At 40.4% G+C, this 20873-nt stretch overlaps 1 protein-coding gene across 3 annotated transcripts in view; it reads left to right on the forward strand.

Annotated features, from left to right (window-relative positions):
* CADM2 (cell adhesion molecule 2) overlaps positions 1 to 20873 on the forward strand; it is a 1057057-nt gene that overhangs the window by 781315 nt on the left and 254869 nt on the right. For all 3 annotated transcript variants that reach the window (XM_048868916.2, XM_048868926.2, XM_048868936.2), the window contains one exon: positions 14065 to 14214. In XM_048868916.2, the coding sequence (XP_048724873.1) occupies positions 14065 to 14214 (150 nt within the window). The remainder of the gene's footprint in view (positions 1 to 14064; positions 14215 to 20873) is intronic.

Raw genomic sequence — 20873 nt, forward strand, 5'->3', positions numbered from 1 at the left:
GCAGTTGTAATGAATGAATAAACAATGAAAAATGTGTAGCTCTAGACTGAAACTTGCAAAGGCATCTAAGGAGTTTAGGCACACAACTCCTCCTCTATGAAAGTAAATATTTAAAATAAATGGGAGTTGTGGGTGGGATTCACAAAGGGGGCTTGGGCTGAGCATTGAATGCCTTACTTCTAGATGCCCTGCTGCCAAACGGAATTCCTAAGTTCAGGTTAGGCCCCCAGTTTCCCTATGCGAACAATGGGGAGAGTTAGGCTGCTCCTTACTCAGCATACTGACTTTTGTGAACCCCATTTTTAGGTGCCTAAGTTTGTCAGTAGTAAATGCTGAGCAGAGGCATGTGGCCTAAGGTCTGCTCTTCAAAGGGCGTTAGGTGTCCAACTCTGGACTGGAGGGAGGTGCCTCCTTCCACTCAGGATTCACACAGGAGCTGTGAACTCTCTCCTGGAGTTAGGTGCCTGGAGTCAGGTTTTTCAAAAAAAAACTGAGACGGAGGAGATGCTTTTCCCCTTATATCCAACAGTACAGTCACTAGACCTTGGATGTGGGAGGCCTAGGTTCAAATCCCCAGATGAGTGTCCTAACCACTGGGCCATACAGGGCGTGTCTGTCTCAGTCAGTGTCGATGATTCCACTTTGTATAAAATACTTAAGTATTCATGGGGTCAGAGTGAAAGAGTGGTTCTGTTGTCCAGTGCTCAGGTCACTCACCTGGGATGTGGCAGAGCCAAGTTCAAGTCCCGGCTCCAGTGACTATTTAAGTGGGAGATGGGAGACCTGGTCCATATCAGGCAGAGTGCAGATTTGAACCCAGTGCTCCCATATTCTGGGTGAGCTCTCTAAACATCATGTAATGAGGGGCATCACAACTTTTGGCTGTGCTTTGTGGCAAGATGGCCTCTGAGCACATCTACTTGATCAGGCCCAGCAGGAGAACATCTAGTTTGTGGATCCTGCTGCGGTTTAGGTTTGAGCTAGGCACTAAGCTGTTTGGTGGTGTCAGGACTGAGGTAGCTATGAATATACCTACTAGCAGAAATTTAGGAACATAAGGGACATCACTAAAGTGGCTGATAGGTACCTAAGTCCCCCTTGTGAATTCCACCGTGTGCCTAAATCCCCTATTTTAAACATCTCCAGCATGTTATAGGCACTCTATTCAAAATGGCCTGCAGATTGCTGTACACGCTTTTAAAGTTGTCTCTTGTCTTGAAATAGAAGTTTACCTAATGCAAGAAAATATTGTTCTAGTTTACATCTATGTGGTCTACTGAAGCTTAATAGCACAGAAGAGGGTGCCCCATACTGTATTCCCTTCCACATTATATTCTTGTTTTGAAGATATGTAAGTATGGTAATTGTAAATAATAATCTGAGATGAACAAAGCAAATAAGATCTGTATACAGCACCATACTTACAGATGCCACAGCAGCTTTCTCTTGTCTTTGTTGCTGTATGGCATACATCCAGATATCTGCTGTGTTAACATTTGCTCCTGGGAGGAAATGAAGAAGAAGAAGAAGGGGTCCATACGGTTTCCATTGGCCTAGACAACAGAAACATCTGCTGGATTCATGAGCAGCTTGCTGACCTCAATCAGCAGGGAGATTTGCCGCTCAACAGCTCTGCCATATCAGTAGATATTTCATAGGCCATAGAGATAAACAAGAAAAGGCAATAACATAATGTAAGTATTTTGTATCAAAATTGACCACATTCAAATATTTAATTATCTATAACAACGCTGCAGATTGTGTCATGGTTACTTTTAGTAAAAGTCACGGACGGAAAATTTCACAGGAGCTCTGACCTGCCCATGCCTTCTACTAAAAACAATGGCAAGGGAGAAGAATGATACCTGGATCTTAATTGGGGTGGGAAAGGGACTGACAGCCCCAGCCCCTCTGCCACAGTTGCGGGGGCACAGCTCGGACTCCAGACCCGACTGAAGCCACGGGAGGGAAAGTGGGTCAGGGACACATAACGCCTGCTCCACTACTGACAGCTGAAGCTAAAGTCAGGGAGGGCTGGTAAAGTCACAGAACCCGTAACATCACTGACCTCCAAGACTAAATCGTATCCTTATCTAAAACTACATGTAAATGACATTAATTAGGGCCTAACCGTAATTGATCAACAGGGAAAGCTCACATTGACTGTTAGGGAACAGTGTTCTGTGCATGAAAGAATGGCAGGATATAACCTTAACTGTCAGTTACAGGAGTAGGGACGGAGATGGCTGTTAATGCTAATGGAAGCAAGCCAGCTAGGTCCCCCAAATATTCATTTTTCTGAAAATTATAAAATCTGCACAGTTGGTTTACTCAGACTTGTAGAGCCACAAAGAGGCCTTCTCAGTCTCTTTTAGAAATGCATCATAATTTATTTTATTGTTCGTTGGGACAGCATTTGCTCTGCATTTGAGAGCAATTGTCCAAGTGATGAGAATAAGGGACGCCATCCTGAACTGGTGCAAATTGTCTTAGTTCTGTAACTTTATTTTAAAGGAGCTATGAAAACTTACAACGGTTGAGGATCTGGCCCCATGGATTTAGTAGCATTTGGCCATAAGAGTCAGTTGAAACTGTATCACCACAGTATTACCAGAATGAAATCCCTTAGTCTGCTTTACTTGTATAACATTTACAGAAAATATCAAGTTCTGACTTAAATTAATAGTTGTTTCATTCAGCAACTTCTATTTGCTTAAACAGAGCAATGTTTCAGTTGATCTAGTTTGGCACTACAAAAGACTTTGAACATCAAAGAAAATAAACATTGACATGATGGGTGAAATCACCAGAAATGAAATCTTCGTGAATGAACAAATGATCAAAAGTGGAAAACACATCTTATTAACCACTGTGGCTTTTGCTCTTTGAAAAACAGAAAGGGTTTCTTCAGGGAATGTTCTGAGTTGACTCAGATATAGCTACATGTTGATCAATGCCAAGTCATTGAGGTATTGCTTGTTTAGGTGAAAACCATCGGCAGGTATTGGGCTCCTCATCTACTAGGATTGTGATTTCTTTTGTTTTGTTTTTTCTCCTTTGACAATATGTGAATGACAATGAAGAATATGTGTTATTACCAGAGTTTATTTGAAGGCTTTTTTTAAAAAAAAATTATTGAATCAAATATGCAGAATCTAATTATATAACTTAAGGATACAGATCTCACTACAAAATTATAATGTTTAGCTAAATTATGTCTATCTTCCCTTAAGTTACAGAATATTTCACTGAGAAACATGTTTGATAATCATATGAGAGAATGACATTTTGATACAGCTTCCAACATTTATGATTACAACTTAAGTTTTCCTCTTTCTACTCTCTCCTTCCTTGCACTGGCTACAAAAAGAATGAAAAATTAGTTAAGATGAGACATAGATGGTGATCAGATAGGAGAATGGAACTAAGATACACGGTGAGGTGTTAATAGGGGGATTCTTTCAGATTCTCATATAGAATTAGTATTGAAGAGATCAGTCAGAAGCTTGTGAGAAAATGTTTGAGCCTAAAGAAGTTTACATATGATTTGATGTCACTCAGTACATTCAGAAGTTAGAAGGAATGGTGATGTCCAATTAGCAAGGAAAGAACAGTAGTGATTTTAATGTCTCTTATAGAAAGATTCTTTCATGTCCAATCCTAGAACACAGAGAGCAGAATCAAGATCCGTATTTAAATGTACTCTTCTCTTAGAATCATAGAATATCAGGGCTGGAAGGGACCTCAGCGGGTCATCTAGTCCAACCCCCTGCTCAAAGCAGGACCAATCCCCAACTAAATCATCCCAGCCAGGGCTTTGTCAAGCTGAGCCTTAAAAACCTCTAAGGAAGGAGATTCCACCACCTCCCTAGGTAACGCATTCCAGTGCTTTACCACCCTCCAAGTGAAAAAGTTTTTCCTAATATCCAACCTAAACCTCCACCACTGCAACTTGAGACCATTACTCCTTGTTCTGTCATCTGCTACCACTGAGAGCAGCCTAGATCCATTTTCTTTGGAAACCTTTTTCAGGTAGTTGAAAGCAATTATCAAATCCCCCCTCATTCTTCTCTTCTGCAGACTAAATAATCCCAGTTCCCTCAGCCTCTTCTCATAAGTCATGTGCTCCAGCCCCCCTAATCATTTTTGTTGCCCTCTGCTGGACTCTTTCCAATTTTTCCCCATCCTTCTTGTAGTGTGGGGCCCAGAACTGGACACAGTACTCCAGATGAGGCCTCACTAATGCTGAATAGAGGGGAATGATCATGTCCCTTGATCTGCTGGCAATGTTCCTACTTATACAGCAAAAAATGCTGTTTGCCTTCTTGGCAACAAGGGCACACTGTTGATTCATATCCAGCCTCTCGTCCACTGTAACCCCTAGTTCCTTTTCTGCAGAACTGCTGCCTAGCCACTTGATCCCAAGTCTTTAGCAGTGCATGGGATTCTTCTGTCCTAAGTGCTGGACTCTGCACTTGTCCTTGTTGAACTTCATCACATTTCTTTTGGCCCAATCCTCTAATTTGTCCCTCTGTATCCTATTCCTATCCTCCAGCATATCTACTACTCCTCCCAGTTTAGTGTCCTCTGCAAACTTGCTGAGGGTGCAATCCATGCCATCCTCCAAATCATTAATGAAGCTATTGAACAAAACTGGCCCGAGGACCAAACCTTGGGGCACTCCGCTTGATACTGGCTCCCAACTAGACAAGGAGCCATTGATCACTACCCGTTGAGCCCGATGATATAGCCAGCTTTCTATCCACCTTATAGTCCATTCATCCAGCCCATACTTCTTTAGCTTGCTGGCAAGAATACTGTGGGAGACCGTATCAAAAGCTTTGCTAAAGTCAAGGAATAACATGTCCACTGCTTTCCCCTCATCCACAGAGCCAGTTATCGCCTCATAGAAGGCAATTAGGTTAGTCAGGCATGACTTGCCCTTGGTGAATCCATGCTAACTGTTCCTGATCACTTTCCTCTCCTCGAAGTGCTTCAGAATTGATTCCTTGAGGATCTGCTCCATGATTTTTCCAGGGACTGAGGTGAGGCTGACTGGCCTGTAGTTCCCAGGGTCCTCCTTCGTCCCTTTTTTTTAAAGATGGGCACTACATTAGCCTTTTTCCAGTCATCCAGGACCTTCCCTGATCGCCATGAGTTTTCAAAGATAATGGCCAATGTCTCTGCAATCTCATCCGCCAACTCCTTGAGCACCCTCGGATGCAGTGCATCTGGCCCCATGGACTTGTGCTCATCCAGCTTTTCTAAAAAGTCCTAAACCACTTCTTTCTCCACGGACGGCTGGTCACCTCCTCCCCATACTGTGCTGCCCATTGCAGCAGTCTGGGAGCTGATCCTGTTCATGAAGACAGAGGCAAAAAAAGCATTGAGTACACTAGCTTTTTCCACATCCTCTGTCACTAGATTGTCTCCCCCATTCAGTAAGGGGCCCACACTTTCCCTGACCACCTTCTTGTTGCTAACATACCTGTAGAAACCCTTCTTGTTACTCTTAACATCCCGTGCTAATTGCAACTCCAATTGTGATTTGGCCTTCCTGATTTCACTCCTGCATGCCTGAGCAATATTTTTATACTTCTCCCTGGTCATTTGTCCAACCTTCCACTTCTTGTAAGCTTCTTTTTTATGTTTAAGATAAGCTTTGTTAAGCCAAGCTGGTTGCCTGCCATATTTACTATTCTTTCTACGCATCGGGATGGTTTGTTCCTGCAACCTCAATTAGGATTCTTTAAAATGCATCTGGCTTAGATAAGGAGAGTCTGAATTGGGAGGAAGGGAAATTTGGCTTTCATTGAACTATCACAAGATTCTCTCCGAGCATTTTGAAATATAGACCATATGAGTTTACTTGAATATTTTTAATATCCACAAAACCACTTGCATACGCTTTATAGTCTGGGATGGGATGATGTAATGTGTGGTTAGCGAACATTTTCTTTTCTTCCCCTGTTTATTGTCTAATACTAAGAACAATAAATTCCTGCAGTATGTATAAAGGAAGATTTTAAAGAATAGATGAGCTTCTGCACTGGTATACATAACTAAAGCTTAGTAGTTCAGTGAATAACATCAATTTGTAAAAAGTCAGTTTTGTTAGGCTTAAAGAGCAAACTTGGTGATCTGATTCAGAAAGTCTGCAAAAATAATTCATTTGCAGGCAGTGATACATATACTGGTATCTGTCAAACCTTCCAGAACACAATTTGCATGCCTCTAGTTTATCTTTTGAAACTTGGGCTGAATAAAACATTTACTGAAACTGATATGCATTCCACAGAGTAGCAATTTGACCCAACTGCCTTTTCTTCCATAAAGGTGGGTTGGGGTTGGGGTGGGGGTAAATATCATTATATTAGACTAAACTCTGCATCTTTACTCTGTCTCCTGAGGTACCAACTGTCTTTCTTTTTTCTAAAAAAAAAAAAAAAAAAAAAGAAAAATACTTTCTACAGGTTGACATCTCAATTTAGGACATAGTTAAGTGATTGAGTCTTCTTGTGAATCTGTCTTTCAATGTGGGAATGTGGTTATCATAAATCTAAAGGGAAGGGTAAACACCTTTAAAATCCCTCCTGGCCAGAGGAAAAACCCTTTCACCTGTAAAGGGTTAAGAAGCTAGGATAACCTCGCTGGCACCTGACCACAATGACCAATGAGGAGACAAGATACTTTCAAAGCTGGAGGGGGGGAGAAACAAAGGTCTGGGTCATTCTGGGTGATGTTTTTTGCTGGGGATAGAACAGGAATGGAGTCTTAGAACTTTTAGTAAGTAATCTAGGTAGGTATGCATTAGATTATGATTTCTTTAAATGGCTGAGAAAATAAGCTGTGCTGAATGGAATGGATATTCCTGTTTTTGTGTCTTTTTGTAACTTAAGGTTTTGCCTAGAGGGATTCTCTATGTTTTGAATGTAATTACCCTGTAAGGTATTTACCATCCTGATTTTACAGAGGTGATTCTTTTTACTTCTATTAAAATTCTTCTTTTAAGAAACTGAATGCTTTTTCATTGTTCTTAAGATCCAAGGGTTTGGGTCTGTGGTCACAATTGGTGAGGATTTTTATCAAACCTTCCCCAGAAAAAGGGGGGTAAGATTTGGGAGGATTTGGGCGGGAAAGAATTTTCCAAATTAACTCTTTCCCAGTAACCGGTGTTAGACGTTTGGTGGTGGCAGCGAAAGTCCAAGGGCAAAGGGTAAAATAGTTTTGTATCTTGGGGAAGTTTTAACCTAAGCTGCTAAAAGTAAGCTTAGGAGGTTTTCATGCAGGTCCCCACATCTGCACCCTAGCATTCAGAGTGGGGAAGGAACCTTGACAGTGGTCATAGGTTCCTGTTCACTCAGCTAGCTGCCTTTCAAGTGTTCTTCATGTTGGAAGGGAAAATAGTCACCTCTAGGTATTGATTATTGACCCTTCATATGGCATTACAGAAAGATAGTAATTTTTTATGAACACAAAATTAACTTTGTGGGCATTATTGAAGTTCCAGTTCAGTACTATCTCCCTTCTTTCTGGCAGTTCCCTCAAAGGAAGACATCTTTCACCCTTAAACTCTTTCACTTGTACCAGAATATGACTGCTTATTTTTTTTTCTTTGTAGGGTGACCAGATAGGGACAGTCCTGATTTGGGGGGCTTTTTCATATATAGTGATCTCTTAACCCCACCCCAGTCATGATTTTTTTTTTTTTACACTTGCTATCTGGTTACCCTAACCTCAGGATACAGCAATGCTTCCTCTTCAAGCTCCTTTCACCTGGGCTCTCTCGAGGGAACTGGAAAGGAGACCTTAATTGGTTCCACCTGTCTCCAATAGCTTAACAGCCTTAACTGACCCTTTGCCAGTTAATTGCGGTCAGGTGCCGGCATTAGCCTAATGACCTTAACTGGTTAATTGGCATCAGGTGTCTTGATTGGACTGGACAAGTCTTTGTTTGACTATCCAGGGAACAGGGACCTGCTCATCCTGAGGCTAATGCACCTGCCTTCCACCACTCTCTTATATCCTTCAGGTCTGACTCAGTCACTATATTAAAAAAAATATTTCCTTGGGTATATTTTCAGTCCTTTTTTCACTTTTTTTTATTTATCTTTATAGCCTAGTTTAAATAAAATTATGTACGCTTTTTAAAATGTTCTACTGTAAGCTCTTTTCTCTGAGAATGTAGAGTTAAATTGGCTTCTAACTCAATTATGTCTTGAGTTGGTGGTCTTATTGTTTTCTGTTGCAAAATTATGCAGCTAGAAATATTTAGGGTGACCAGACAGCAAATGTGAAAAGTCAGGACGGGAGTGGAAGGGTAATAGGACCCTATATAAGAAAAAGCCCCAAATATTGGGACTGTCCCTATAAAATTTGGATATCTGGTCACCCTAGAAATATAGGCTCAAGGGGAAGTTACAAAGACACTTTCCATTTCTATTTTATAAATAAATTCCTCACTCTGAAATTAGTTACTATAAATGTATACTGTAGTCTGTTGGACTACATTAGCAATTAGGCCTTCCAGGAAAAAAAAATCCTAGAATGTTACCCCAAGAATTGAGCAATTTTTTATTTCCAGTATCCCTTTTAGGTTCTTCAGTTTCAGTAGTGAATCCTACAATATTCTTGTTAACTCCTAATTTTCTTTGCAAGTGGCTCTATTAATGGAAAAAATAGTAGTGAGAGAGCAAACACTTTTGACCTGTTCCCTTTTTCTTTAGTTTGGGATACCAAGGTGTTCATGCTGTAGATTAAATATGAGGTATTTGTATTCCAAATGTGAGACTAAATTGATATAATTCAAAACAGCCAATTAGGAATGGCCACTCAACCCAGTCAAGGGACTTTTCTGCTTCTAGAGTTAAAGCAAATTCCAATTTCTTTGACCAAACTGAATGGATGCAATTTAATGTGCATCCTAGATTGTCTGAGGGTTGCCTTCCAGGGCCAGAAAGTGTTGGGTCTTTTATGTATCAGTTATTGAGTTGTAGTCTATAGTCTTATTGTCAGTACAGTATCATAAATTTGTAATATATCTGTTTAGAAGTGAAATCAGATACTAGAACCAATACTCATTTCTGTATCTCTCCTCTTCATGTATGCTGCATGGCTTCCAGGATTCTACCTTTCTTTTGTAGTTTTGGTATAAATCCTACACAACAAAAGCATTAATTCCTGCTAGAAAACTGAAAAACTAAAAAATTAATCCAATCCTGGACTTTTGCCCATGTTTAGGCTATTTTATAGTCATCTACATTTCAGATCAGGATATAATTTCTGCTAACCTAATTGCAACGTCTTGTGATGTTTTCTCAAAGTAAAGCTCTATATCTCTGGAGAGATTTACATGTTGAGAGATTATATATACATAAGTAATCCTGAAAAACTGATTAAATATGTTTTGGATTGTTCATCATACCCCCATTGTTTTTAATTTCTTTTGAGCTGTCTTTCTAAGAAAATAAGCCAAAACTAATTTACACTCATGCTCATTGTCAGATAAGCACCACATCATTTGAAATGGGAAGTTGTCTCCCTCTCCTCACTATTAAAATGACCCTGCTTTGCATTTGCCTTTAAGAGGACTCATGCTTTTTAAGGTCTTATCCAAAACCTACTGAAATCAGTATGAAGACTTTAATGGATTTGAATCAAGGCTTTACTTTGTATCTGCCTCACCAAGTCTTGCATTTTCTCACACCTGTGCACACTGGTTTTGGCTGAAACTGGAAGTACTGAAATAATGTGAGGCAATTCAAGGTAGGAAGGGTGGTAAAATGAAAAAGATTGTTTTGTGGTTCAAGCACAGGACTGAGTAGAAGAAATCTGTTCTAAGTTCAGCTCTGCTACAGGCTTCCTGTGTGACCTTTAGTGAGTCATAAAACTTCTCTATTTATCTTAATTTCCACATAAGAAAAATGGTAATAAAATGTACATACCTCACAGGGATGTGGGGAAGCATAGACACGCTCGAATATGTAAAGCCAGCAAATTGCTAACACACTACATTCACCTGAGGTCCCCCACAGATAGCATCTTGACCCCAAGATTCCCTCTTTCCCACATCTACTGCAGAGATTTCCATGATTCATCAACAAACTGACATACGAAAAGCATAGACAGACAGACTAATATGCTGATGGTGTAAAATCATGTGAATATTTCACCAAGAGCACAAAGGTTTCTTACAGGAATGCACCACTGCAGTGACAAAAGCAAAGAGAACCTTATTCTCCTGTGCCTTTGCAACCCCCAAATCAAGGCCAGCAGAGACCCACTCACATTCACGGCATAGTGAACCTGCTGATCAGCCCAGACTGCGTACCACAAGTCTTCAACTCCTGCACTGACCTCTGTGAAGAGCTCGAGGCAGAACTCTGAACTGGACTGTATGGTATTAACCACTTCACCAGTCCTGAAGAAATTTGTCCACATGACATACCAACATACCATGAGTTCTAGAAGCTCTTAGAAACACTTGAGACATCACCTCTGAAAAAGATCTATGCCTCTGCTGCCTGGTAAAGGCCTACGGAGAATGACAGTGATCACTGCTAATGGAAATTAACAGCTTCTTTAGAGAAACAAACCCTTGAACTCCACTGAAAAATGCAATAGCCCCCATCCCCACATGCACCAACCACAGCATCACAACCCATGACACAGGAAATTTCTCTAACTATTGCCCCATCTCTACACCTAAGTAAAATCACTGAGATTGTCATGATAACCAAGCTCCAAAAGCGTGTAACAGATGGGTTTAAGACTAGGGTGTGCAGCACAAGGACAGCCTTAGTAGCACTAAAGGAGATAGGATAAGTATCTGTGGAGGAATTATGTTTGGATTAGAAGAGAGAAATTATTACAACCACATAGATTAGCAAATCTTTCTGAACATGGAGGTAAGAATAGAAGTGATACACAGAAGCTAAACTGAAGTACTCATCTTCTCAGTGTTTTTCAACATGTGCATTTCTGTGTTCCATCTTACCAACAGGAAGTACTGAAATCTGAGGAGAGAAATTGGGAACACTTATACGTCTGTCAAATCAAAATAATGTTCTGCATGTACACAGTACAGAACATCTGGTGATCCCAAAGCATTTTGTAAGATGAGTAAGCATCAACATTTATTTTGTGTAGATCGTGTAACAAGGTACAGAGAGGTAAAATTACTTGCCTGAAGTCATGTAGTAAGTCAAAGGGTTAGTTTGGAATATATATCTGGTCTCCAAAGTCTCAGGCCGGGGGTAATTCCACAAGACTACAGTGTGTGTGTGTGTGTGTGTTTTTTGCCCCGAAGAGAGAGGGCTTACTATTGTAATTTGCTGCTAGCTTCTCTGGGTTAACAGCTCCAAAAACTTTTATCTAGAAGGAGACTTCTTTAGGATTTAGTACTTGTTTAGGTAATTGGCAGCTTAATCCTGCAAGACGCTTAGCACCATGGCCCCAGTCCATGCTTAATTTTAAGTACTGTTGACTTTAATGGAACTCTTCACATGCATAAAATTAATCACACTTAAGTGCTTTGCTGCTTCAGGGCCAGCATGCTCAACATCTTGCAGGAATGATACCTCCATGAACACAGTATATGAAACCTTCTTATGGTAGTTAGGGTCTTGAGCAGTTTTTGCAGAACAGTTGCTTGTAGAGCACTTGTTTAAACTATTTTTCCTGTTCTTTCTCCAGTGTGCCTGGTGAATTTCACTGCAGTCCTCTCTGGAACCAGCTGCTTGTGTTAATAGTATTAAAGTAGTTCAAACTTACACATTCTGTATGCAAAATGTGTTTTAGCCTGTACAACTACTGAGCCAGAATTTGTGCATTAGAAGATTATTTGTTTGGAAAGCCTATTGTAATTTAGTGGAAGTAATAGCATGCTGTGTGTGCCTTTCTGGATTTTTAAAACTTGAATTCAAGCAAGAAGAATTGCTGTGAGGTTCCTGGAAACATTGGGAGAAGTGATGGAAAAATATGACAAGTCTTCTAATTTTTTCTTCATTGTGATTTTTCAATCACTGGGTATTTTTAATGTGTGTATTTCAAGAAATGTCAAATACAGTGAATGTCATGAAAATGTTTGTTTGCAGTGGTTAAACTAGTTGTAATATTTTCAATATTCCCTATATTCCACTTACAATAAATATTCCATTCCATTAAATATACAGGTTTTTTTGGTCAGGTTACTCTCTATATAATTTAATGTATAAAAGAGATGGCTGACACAGAATGTACAGTTTTTGCTCCAATAATGTTTGCTCAAATTTGGTATTTTGATGACAACTCTTTTATCCATGTTTCCTCCAGCTACTATAGTCTCATGCCAAGGAAACATTTTTGATTTAATTGAGGAATTAAAACTGTGAGTTCATTTGATTTTATTGATTGAGATGACTTTTCTTGCAACTGCTGCTAATTTATTTTGTTCAAAATACAAAAATTTAGGCAATAAATTATTTTAATGTAAATTGAGTGCTTGTGAAGGATGCTGCTTCTACAGAAAAGAACAGCCTAAGCAACAGCAGAAAGCTTACTCAGTGATCTCCAGTTTATTCCAACCCAGAACTGAACAGTCCACTTTTAGTTGTGAGAGGCTAGTTAGTCTTCAAGGTTTTTGGCACTTCTTGCGAGACTGCCAACAAGGCTGCCAGCTGCGGTAAAGTTTTTTGTGGGTGTCTGCCTTGCAGAAACTGGAGTAACACCACCAAACTTATTTTGCATAAGCTACTGCACAGCCATCAAAACTTGCCCTGGATTCTGTCTTGTCACTGTAACCAAGTCAACAATTGTGTGTGTTTATAATTTATTCAGTTTCTTTACATAGTTGCATAATTGCACTTGTTTTTAATCATTTTTCCTTCTGTATAGGCTAAACCTCAACCCCTCATTTATTTGGGCAGAGTTCTATGATCAGTGTCACTAAAATATAATACTTATCTTAAAGTTTTATGCCAGATCTGTGGGCATTTGTTATAACTACTGGTATATTGTAAGTTAATATTGTTTGATATAATAGTATGCCATAAGCGTGAACTTGTCTATTTGTTACATTTAGGACTGTAAGGATGTTTTCCACTTCAGGCTTTTCATACTCTTCAGTGCCAATCTACGTGTTGTACTTCTCCATTATAAGACTCTTTTATGCCAGTGGTTCTAGCAAAACAAGTAGTATATTTTACTTGTAAGCTTTCCCCACGTGCACATTAAAAACTTTAACTCCTGCTTTTGTTAGTTCCTCTTTGTGTCTTCTTGACAGTGTTGAGTCTGTTGCATAACAAAGTGTGTGCTGATTTCACAAAATTGCTCTTTATATTAAATATGTACCTGGAAATGTGTATAAGAGGTATTTTGGACAGCTTCACATTTTTCTTTTTTTCAGCAAATTCTTAATGTGCTCTATAACAACATTTTTGGGATAAACTCATAATAGTTAGAGATGTGAAAGGACTATTACATCAAGTCCTATCCCCAAACAAATTCAGGTGACACTTCCTCACACCACACTTGTTCTTAGACAAAATACCAAAACTGGCAAACAAAACCATCAAGAAAATTATCAAAATATGTGTGAGAGACCCTATCTTTCTGGCTAAAAAAAAAAATTAAAAAAAAAAATTCATGTTGATTTTGAGAGTTTCATAGTTTTTGTTTGTTTTTGTTTTTAATATTTCCTGCTTTTAGCAGATCTTATAAATAGTCTAGATTTTTAGGTACATTTAACCATGTTCTTCAAAATAAGAACCATATATAATGAAGCATCTGTGGACATGGTTTTTGGTTTGGGTGTCTGAATAGGGAGGGATAAGGATTATAGTCTACTTCCTAGAAGATAATGAATATGAAATAATCTGCAGCTCTTAAATTTAACCTGGCTAACTCTCTGATACAAAGAACATATTTCTGGTATATCTTTTTTTTTCTCCCCTCCCCCCTTTGGTAAGACTATTACATCAAATTCAGACTGCAGGCTGTGAGAAGTTAATGTAATAAATTCTGTTCTATAACTTCCATGTAATCAGGATTTTTTTTTTTGTTTCTGTTTTCTTTAATCCCCTTCAGGCAGCCAAGGGCAGTTTCCACTCACACAGAATGTTACAGTTGTTGAAGGGGGAACAGCAAATTTGACCTGCAGGGTTGATCAAAATGATAACACCTCCCTCCAGTGGTCAAATCCAGCTCAACAAACTCTGTACTTCGATGACAAGAAAGGTGAATATATTTTCTTTAATAATTTTGAAATATTTTATGATAACAAATATCTTAAATGAGACAGATCATTCATTTATTCCCAAACTGTTTTATTATAGAACTGTATTTATGTTAAATATTTAAATATCTGTTTGCTAGGCATAAACTCTAAAGAGTACTTAACTTATAATTTTTGATTAAATATACAGAGTTTGTTTCTAACTCTTTGATTGAAGTTATTTTTGTACTGTATATCTTGATTTCTTATATGATTTTCATTGCCTACATTAAGTGGTGGGAGGAAAAGAACAACATTTTTCATGATTTTTGCAAATTGAACTGGAAATCTTTGTTCAGATATATTTTGAAGGCGGGTTAAGGAGGGCTGTGGGGGGGGGGGAGGTGGGATGTAGTAGCTTGTAAGCACCATATCTTGTCTGTGGTAGTTGGTGGAAGGATAGATAGTATTTGGCTCAAGTTTACTGGATTTTGTTAGTTTTTAAACAATTCGTGTACAGTTACCATCACATGGTTATTCAGCCAAACAACTAATCAATTAGTTCACTTATATTTGCTGTCTGAGCTTTACTAATTACACGATTCATAGGTTGTGATGGTCTACCCAGATGAAAAAAATAGGAACAATTTCTATTCTTTTTCATAAGACAAATATTGCTTGTTTAATAGGGTTTGCTCCCAAGATTTGTGCATCCATCTGACCTGAATAAGCCCAGAAATGTATCTTTTGAGGTAAAATGTTAACAAGGGCATGCCTTTTAGATTTCATACATAAAAACATGTGAGCATTAACAGAGCTACGTTTCATAAAATCTCTGTTTGGCTTCAGAACTGCAACAACCTTGATTTTTGGCTCCAGTAGTAGTGAAGCTTGATGGAGTTTATATTTAATCCTTCAGTGAGGACTCAGGTCTGCAAGATGCTGGGCACCCTGGCCCATCTCCAGCAAATGGGAGCACTCAGGAGCTTAAAGTTAAGCACTGATTAAGTGTTTTGCTGTATGATGTTAAAGGTGCTTAGCATCTTGGGATCAAGCTTGAAGAGCAGGTTTTGTGTGGAACTGTGTGCTTGATTTAAAAGCAGATTTGGAAAGCAGTTGTATTATATCTACAGAACCTGCAATCAAAATATTTTCAAACTGAATAAGTTCCATTGCTACTAATATAATAGGCAAAACAGAATCTAATTAAGATACTGAAATGGTTCCTTTTTCCTTTGTGTAACTATTTTCGTAATGTGTTATCAAGGGATTTGCAATTTCCTTTAAGTCTCAAGTATGTTATGAACATTGGATTAAAGATACATAATGAAGTATGCCACGTATTAATATTCCTAAAACCCAATCCTGCAACCCTTACTCATGTGAGTAATCCCACTGATTTTGTATAAATAAGGAATACCTACATAAGCAAAAGTAATGGGTCTGAGCTCTTTTGTAGGCAAAACCCAATATCTAGAACTTCTGTACATTTGAATGATGTTTTAAAAGATTCTAGGAATAAAAAAACCCCAGGTTAATTTCATGTATGAATCTATTCTGGTATGAATTAAATTTGCTGCATGAACTAGATTTATCACTATTCACTGACAATAGTAATATGTCTCTTATAATAAAATGCAGTAATAACATTTATGAATGGCTTGTTGCATGGTAAGTATTTATGAACAATATATATTCTCTACAGAAGACACAGGAGACTCAAGAAAACTTTAAAAACTGCAGTTTTCATTGAACTTTCAGCTCTGTCCTTAGACTTTGAGGAATATGTGCAGGTTTATTTGCAGAGGAATTACTATGCGTCTGTTACACAGGAAAACTGCTAAAATGATCCAGAAGTATGCCTGGTCCTTAAATCATGCATATTCAGTAATTTTACATTTATAAGGCATTGCATCCTGTTCATGTGACAGTCCCATCCTTGACTATACTGCTGGGGGAAGTGAGCAGCAGGATGAAATGCCATGCAGAAGTCATTGCCACTCTCTCTCCCCACTTCATCCAACTCAAAATAATGGTTTCACAGCTTTAATCAGCAGCTCTGTCTATGTGTGCTTCCACTTATGCCTAAAGGAAAGATACTTCCTTTACAAGATTTTTCCCTTTGGGTCTTGTATTGCTAGGATGGAACTCTAGCTCTGAAAGTTTAGACAGCCTTAAGTCCCTCAGAAACAGCATTAAGTCCATCCTGAGACCAGTATTGAAGCAGAAGTCTGAGTCAGGGCCCTCTCTTCTTACAGGCACATAATTTGTGCCCATTTAGGCAAAGAGAGCTTACTCTTAGGTGGAGTAGATCTGCTTCAACCATTGATTCCAGTGCCCAGACATTCAGAGTTCTCCACTGATTTTGGCCCTAGCTGCATGACACATCTCTCTGCCTCAGGGGTGAAAGTAAGTCTAGGGACTTACCGGTACGGGGCTGGGCTGGGGCTGGCTCTGGCCCCCGGAAGGGGCGGGGTCTTGGGTAGAATGGGCGGGGCTGGGGGGGGGTCAGAGCCAGCCCCGGCCCACCCTGTACCAACAAGTGCTTCCTTCCCCTTCCCAAGGGTAACAGCGGCAGCCGGGGGCTCTGGCAGCAGTTCAAAGGGCCCTGGGCGGTAGCAGTGGCTGGAGCCCTGGGCCCTTTAAATCGTCCCCGGGGCTTCGGCAGCAGGGCTCCGGGGGCGGGGCTCCGGCTGCGACTACTGTCCCAGGCCATTAAATCGTCCCTGGAGTCTGCCAGAGCCCTGGGGAAGCGGTGGCAGGGCTCCGGGGATGATTTAAAGGGCCCAGGGCTCGGCCGCCGCTACCGCCCCAAACCCTTTAAATCTCTGCCCCAGCCCCACCATCGCCACCCCAGGGCTCCGGCAGTAGGGCTCTGGCAGCAATTTAAAGGGCCAGGGGCTCCAGCCACTGCTGGGAGCTGCAGGCCCTTTAAATTGCACCTGGGGAAGCCGATCCACCCCTGTACGGCGCACCGGCTCTTGCCGGTACGCCAAACCGGGGCGTACTGGCTTACTTTCACCTCTGCTCTCCCTTCATAGCCATGTAAACCTTCTGGTACAGTTGTGTTTATCAGACCCGTAAAATCAGTGAAAAAGAATAGGTGGAGACAGACAGACAACTCTTATAGGAGTTGGATCTGGAAGCTCAGTCCCACAAGAGATCAGAATGATCACAGACCCTTCCACATTCAGAATTAAATTAAAATAATACATGCCCTTCACTTAACCTTCCACAAGTAATTATGCACCACTGTGCCACACCCACCCACAAACTAATCAAGCTATTTCTTCTGTTGGTTGGAAGGAAGAGAGTGCCACTGTTATTCCTATTTTTAAATTCTTAGAAGATGCTCCGGTACTATCATGGATGGGGGCCAGATGAATATCAAATACATGGCTGGTGTGAACAGCAGCAAGAGAGTAATCTGACATAGATGGTATGCTATAGCACATGTTCCAGAAGTAGAAAAGTTACCCATGAGGAGGTCTGAAATGAGGTCTGAAATGCCCTCTCCACGATGCTGTTCTTCATGGAGGCCCTAATGTTTGCAAAAAATAGAACTACAAGATGGTGGTACAGAAACACTTAGAGTCAGACTGTCTCATCCAAAGACAATTTCTGATGATAAAAAGGACATGTTTAATGTAAATATAGTCTATTTTTGTGAACTAAATCAGTGAGGTATTTGAGAAGAAGCATTACCTACTTGGTTAGGACAATGGGACTGGATGGGAGGAGATGCTCCCGGCCCCCTGCTAATCCCCAGGGCCACTCTGGGCCTGTGGGGGCCCTCAAAGTGCCCCCCCTCCAGCTCCTGCCTCCCAGACCCTTGGGCACCCAAATGGCTAGGGATGGCCATGGGTAACATCATTGGATTCATCTAATGGTACTATTATTCAGGGCTTGTGTAAATGAAAACTTAGTTGGCAGCAAGCTGGGGTGAATCTACTGCACATTACTGTGTTGCTTACTAAGTAACCATGTGGGTTCCACTGACACACACTGAATGTTCCCTAGTGTGCTTTAATCTATTCCAATTTCAAAGTGTGATAGTCAAAACTGACTGGAAAATGTTCAGTGTGCAGCAGCAGGGTCCACATGGAGTTAGTGTGTGGCAGGCTATTGTGCGGTAGATTTACACACCAGCTTTCAACAAAATAAGTGATCAATTAGGCAAGCACTGGGAGACTTCCAAACTTTGTGATTGAATAAACAGGCAGTTTGATCTCAAAGAAATGCTGGTAATTAGTTTTCGTGCAGTTGTCTCTTCAAATCTGGACATATCATTAAAGTTGGTCTTCTCTGCCCGAGTCTCTCTCATTCTAGAATAATTTAGATATGGTGCTACTGCCTACATGTTATATGCCTATAAATAAAACATGGAAAAATATTAGAGACTGGGATTCTGCTTTTAACTTGAATTGTCCTTGTACCTCTCATTCCTGTGTCTTTGGTCAAGTCACATAACAGATGTCTTCATTTTTCCATCTGAAAAATGGGACTAATAATGGATACCTTCCTCACATGGGTTTTGTGAGATGTAAATAACTCATGTTGGTAAAATTGTCCAAGGTTCTTAGATAGCAGGTTCAATAAAAAAGTCACATTATTATTTACTCATCTATGAATTATAACTTATTCATTGTTTGCAACCAGAAACACCAAAGATATTAATCACATTTTCCTTTTCCCGTCATAGATACATATCAAAAATTAACCCACACCCCAAATTACCCTGAAGTAAAAGCAAATACTGTCCATTAATATTTTTAGTTGGTATTCTCCCTATATTCAGTTGCATATATATAGTTGATGCACGGGAAGATTTTTGTGTTCAAGGATGCTTTAAACTCAACTGATTAAATATTTATGAATAAAATGAGTTACACAAGTAATATTTTAGCTTGAGAGATGGTTGATGGTGTGCTTATATAACCTTTAAAGGGATAGAAAATTATGAATAGATTTGTTTCAGGAAAAACAATTAAATATTTTAATCTGTTTAGTGTATGTAAATGAATATATCAGTTAGGTTTTTGTTTTTAGAGTCTCATGGCTTGGATTAGATAAAATATTTGTTACAAATTTGAGACTAGAGTGTGATTGATCGAATATAGATACGCAAAGAGTACTCAGCAGGGGGAAGGCCCCATGAGCCTTTTCCTTCCTTATGCCCCCAAAACTGTAAGACATATCTAGATTAGGAAAACTGATCCGGTGCTAGGGTGGATGGGGAAGTGGTGGATGTGATATATCTTGACTTTAGCAAAGCTTTTGATACGGTCTCCCGTATTCTTGCCAGCAAGTTAAAGAAATATGGATTAGATGAATGGACTATAAGGTGGATAGAAAGCTGGCTAGATTGTCAGGCTCAGCGGGTAGTGATCAACGGCTTGATGTCTAGTTGGCAGCCGGTATCAAGCGGAGTGCCCTTGGGGTTGGTCCTGGGGCCAGTTTTGTTCAACATCTTTATTAATTATCTGGATGATGGGATGAATTGCACCTTCAGCAAGTTCGCAGATGACACTAAGCTGCGGGGAGAGGTAGATACGCTGGAGGGTAGGGATAGGGTCCAGAGAAAGAAGGGTCCAAAAGAAATCTGATGAGGTTCAACAAGGACAAGTGCAGAGTCCTGCACTTAGGAAGGAAGAATCCTATGCACCGCGACAGGCTGGGGATCAACTGGCTATGCAGCAGTTCTGCAGAAAAGGACATGGGGATTACAGTGGACGAGAAGCTGGATATGAGTCAGCAGTGTGCCTTTGTTGCCAAGAAGGCCAACGGCATATTGGGCTGCATTAGTAGGAGCACTGCCAGCAGATCAAGGGAAGTGATTATTCCCCTCTATTCGGCACTGGTGAGGCCACACCTGGAGTATTGCATCCAGTTTGGTCCCCACCCGCTACAGAAAGGATGTGGACAAATTGGAGAGAGTCCAGCGGAAGGCAACAAAAATGATTAGGGGGATGGGGCACAGGACTTCCAGGCGAGGCTGAGGGTACTGGGGTTATTTAGTCTGCAGAAGAGAAGAGTGAGGGGGGATTGGATAGCAGCCTTCAACTACCTGAAGGCGGGGTTCCAGAGAGGATAGAGCTAGGCTGTTCTCAGTGGTGGTAGATGACAGAACAAGAAGTAATTGTCTCAAGTTGCAGGGGGGTAGGTCTAGGCTGGTTATTAGAAAACACTATTTCACTAGGAAGGTGGTGAAGCACTGGAAGGGGTTACCTAGGAAGGTGGTGGAATCTCCATCCTTAGGTGTTTAAGGCTCGGCTTGACAAAGCCTTGGCTGGGATGATTTAGTTGGGGTTGGTCCCGCTTTGAGCAGGGAGTTGGACTAGATGACCTCCTGAGGTCTCTTCCAACCCTAATATTCTATGACCAGGACAGCTAATTTTTTTAACACATAACTTTACCTGTTTTTAAACAGGACTTGGCAGCTAGTGAAATCCATGTTAGTTAAAAGGTGTGAACTAACATGCTGTCAAGGTTCCTCCCCCACTCTGAACTCTGGGGTACAGATGTGGGGACCTGCATGAAAAACCTCCTAAGCTTATCTTTACCAGCTTAGGTCAAAACTTCCCCAAGATACAAAATATTCCACCCGTCGTCCTTGGATTGGCCGCTACCACCACCAAACTAATACTGGTTACTGGGGAAGAGCTGTTTGGACGCGTCTTTC

The sequence above is a fragment of the Caretta caretta genome, chromosome 1 (genome assembly GCF_965140235.1).
Source record: "Caretta caretta isolate rCarCar2 chromosome 1, rCarCar1.hap1, whole genome shotgun sequence".
Lineage (NCBI taxonomy): Eukaryota > Metazoa > Chordata > Testudines > Cheloniidae > Caretta > Caretta caretta.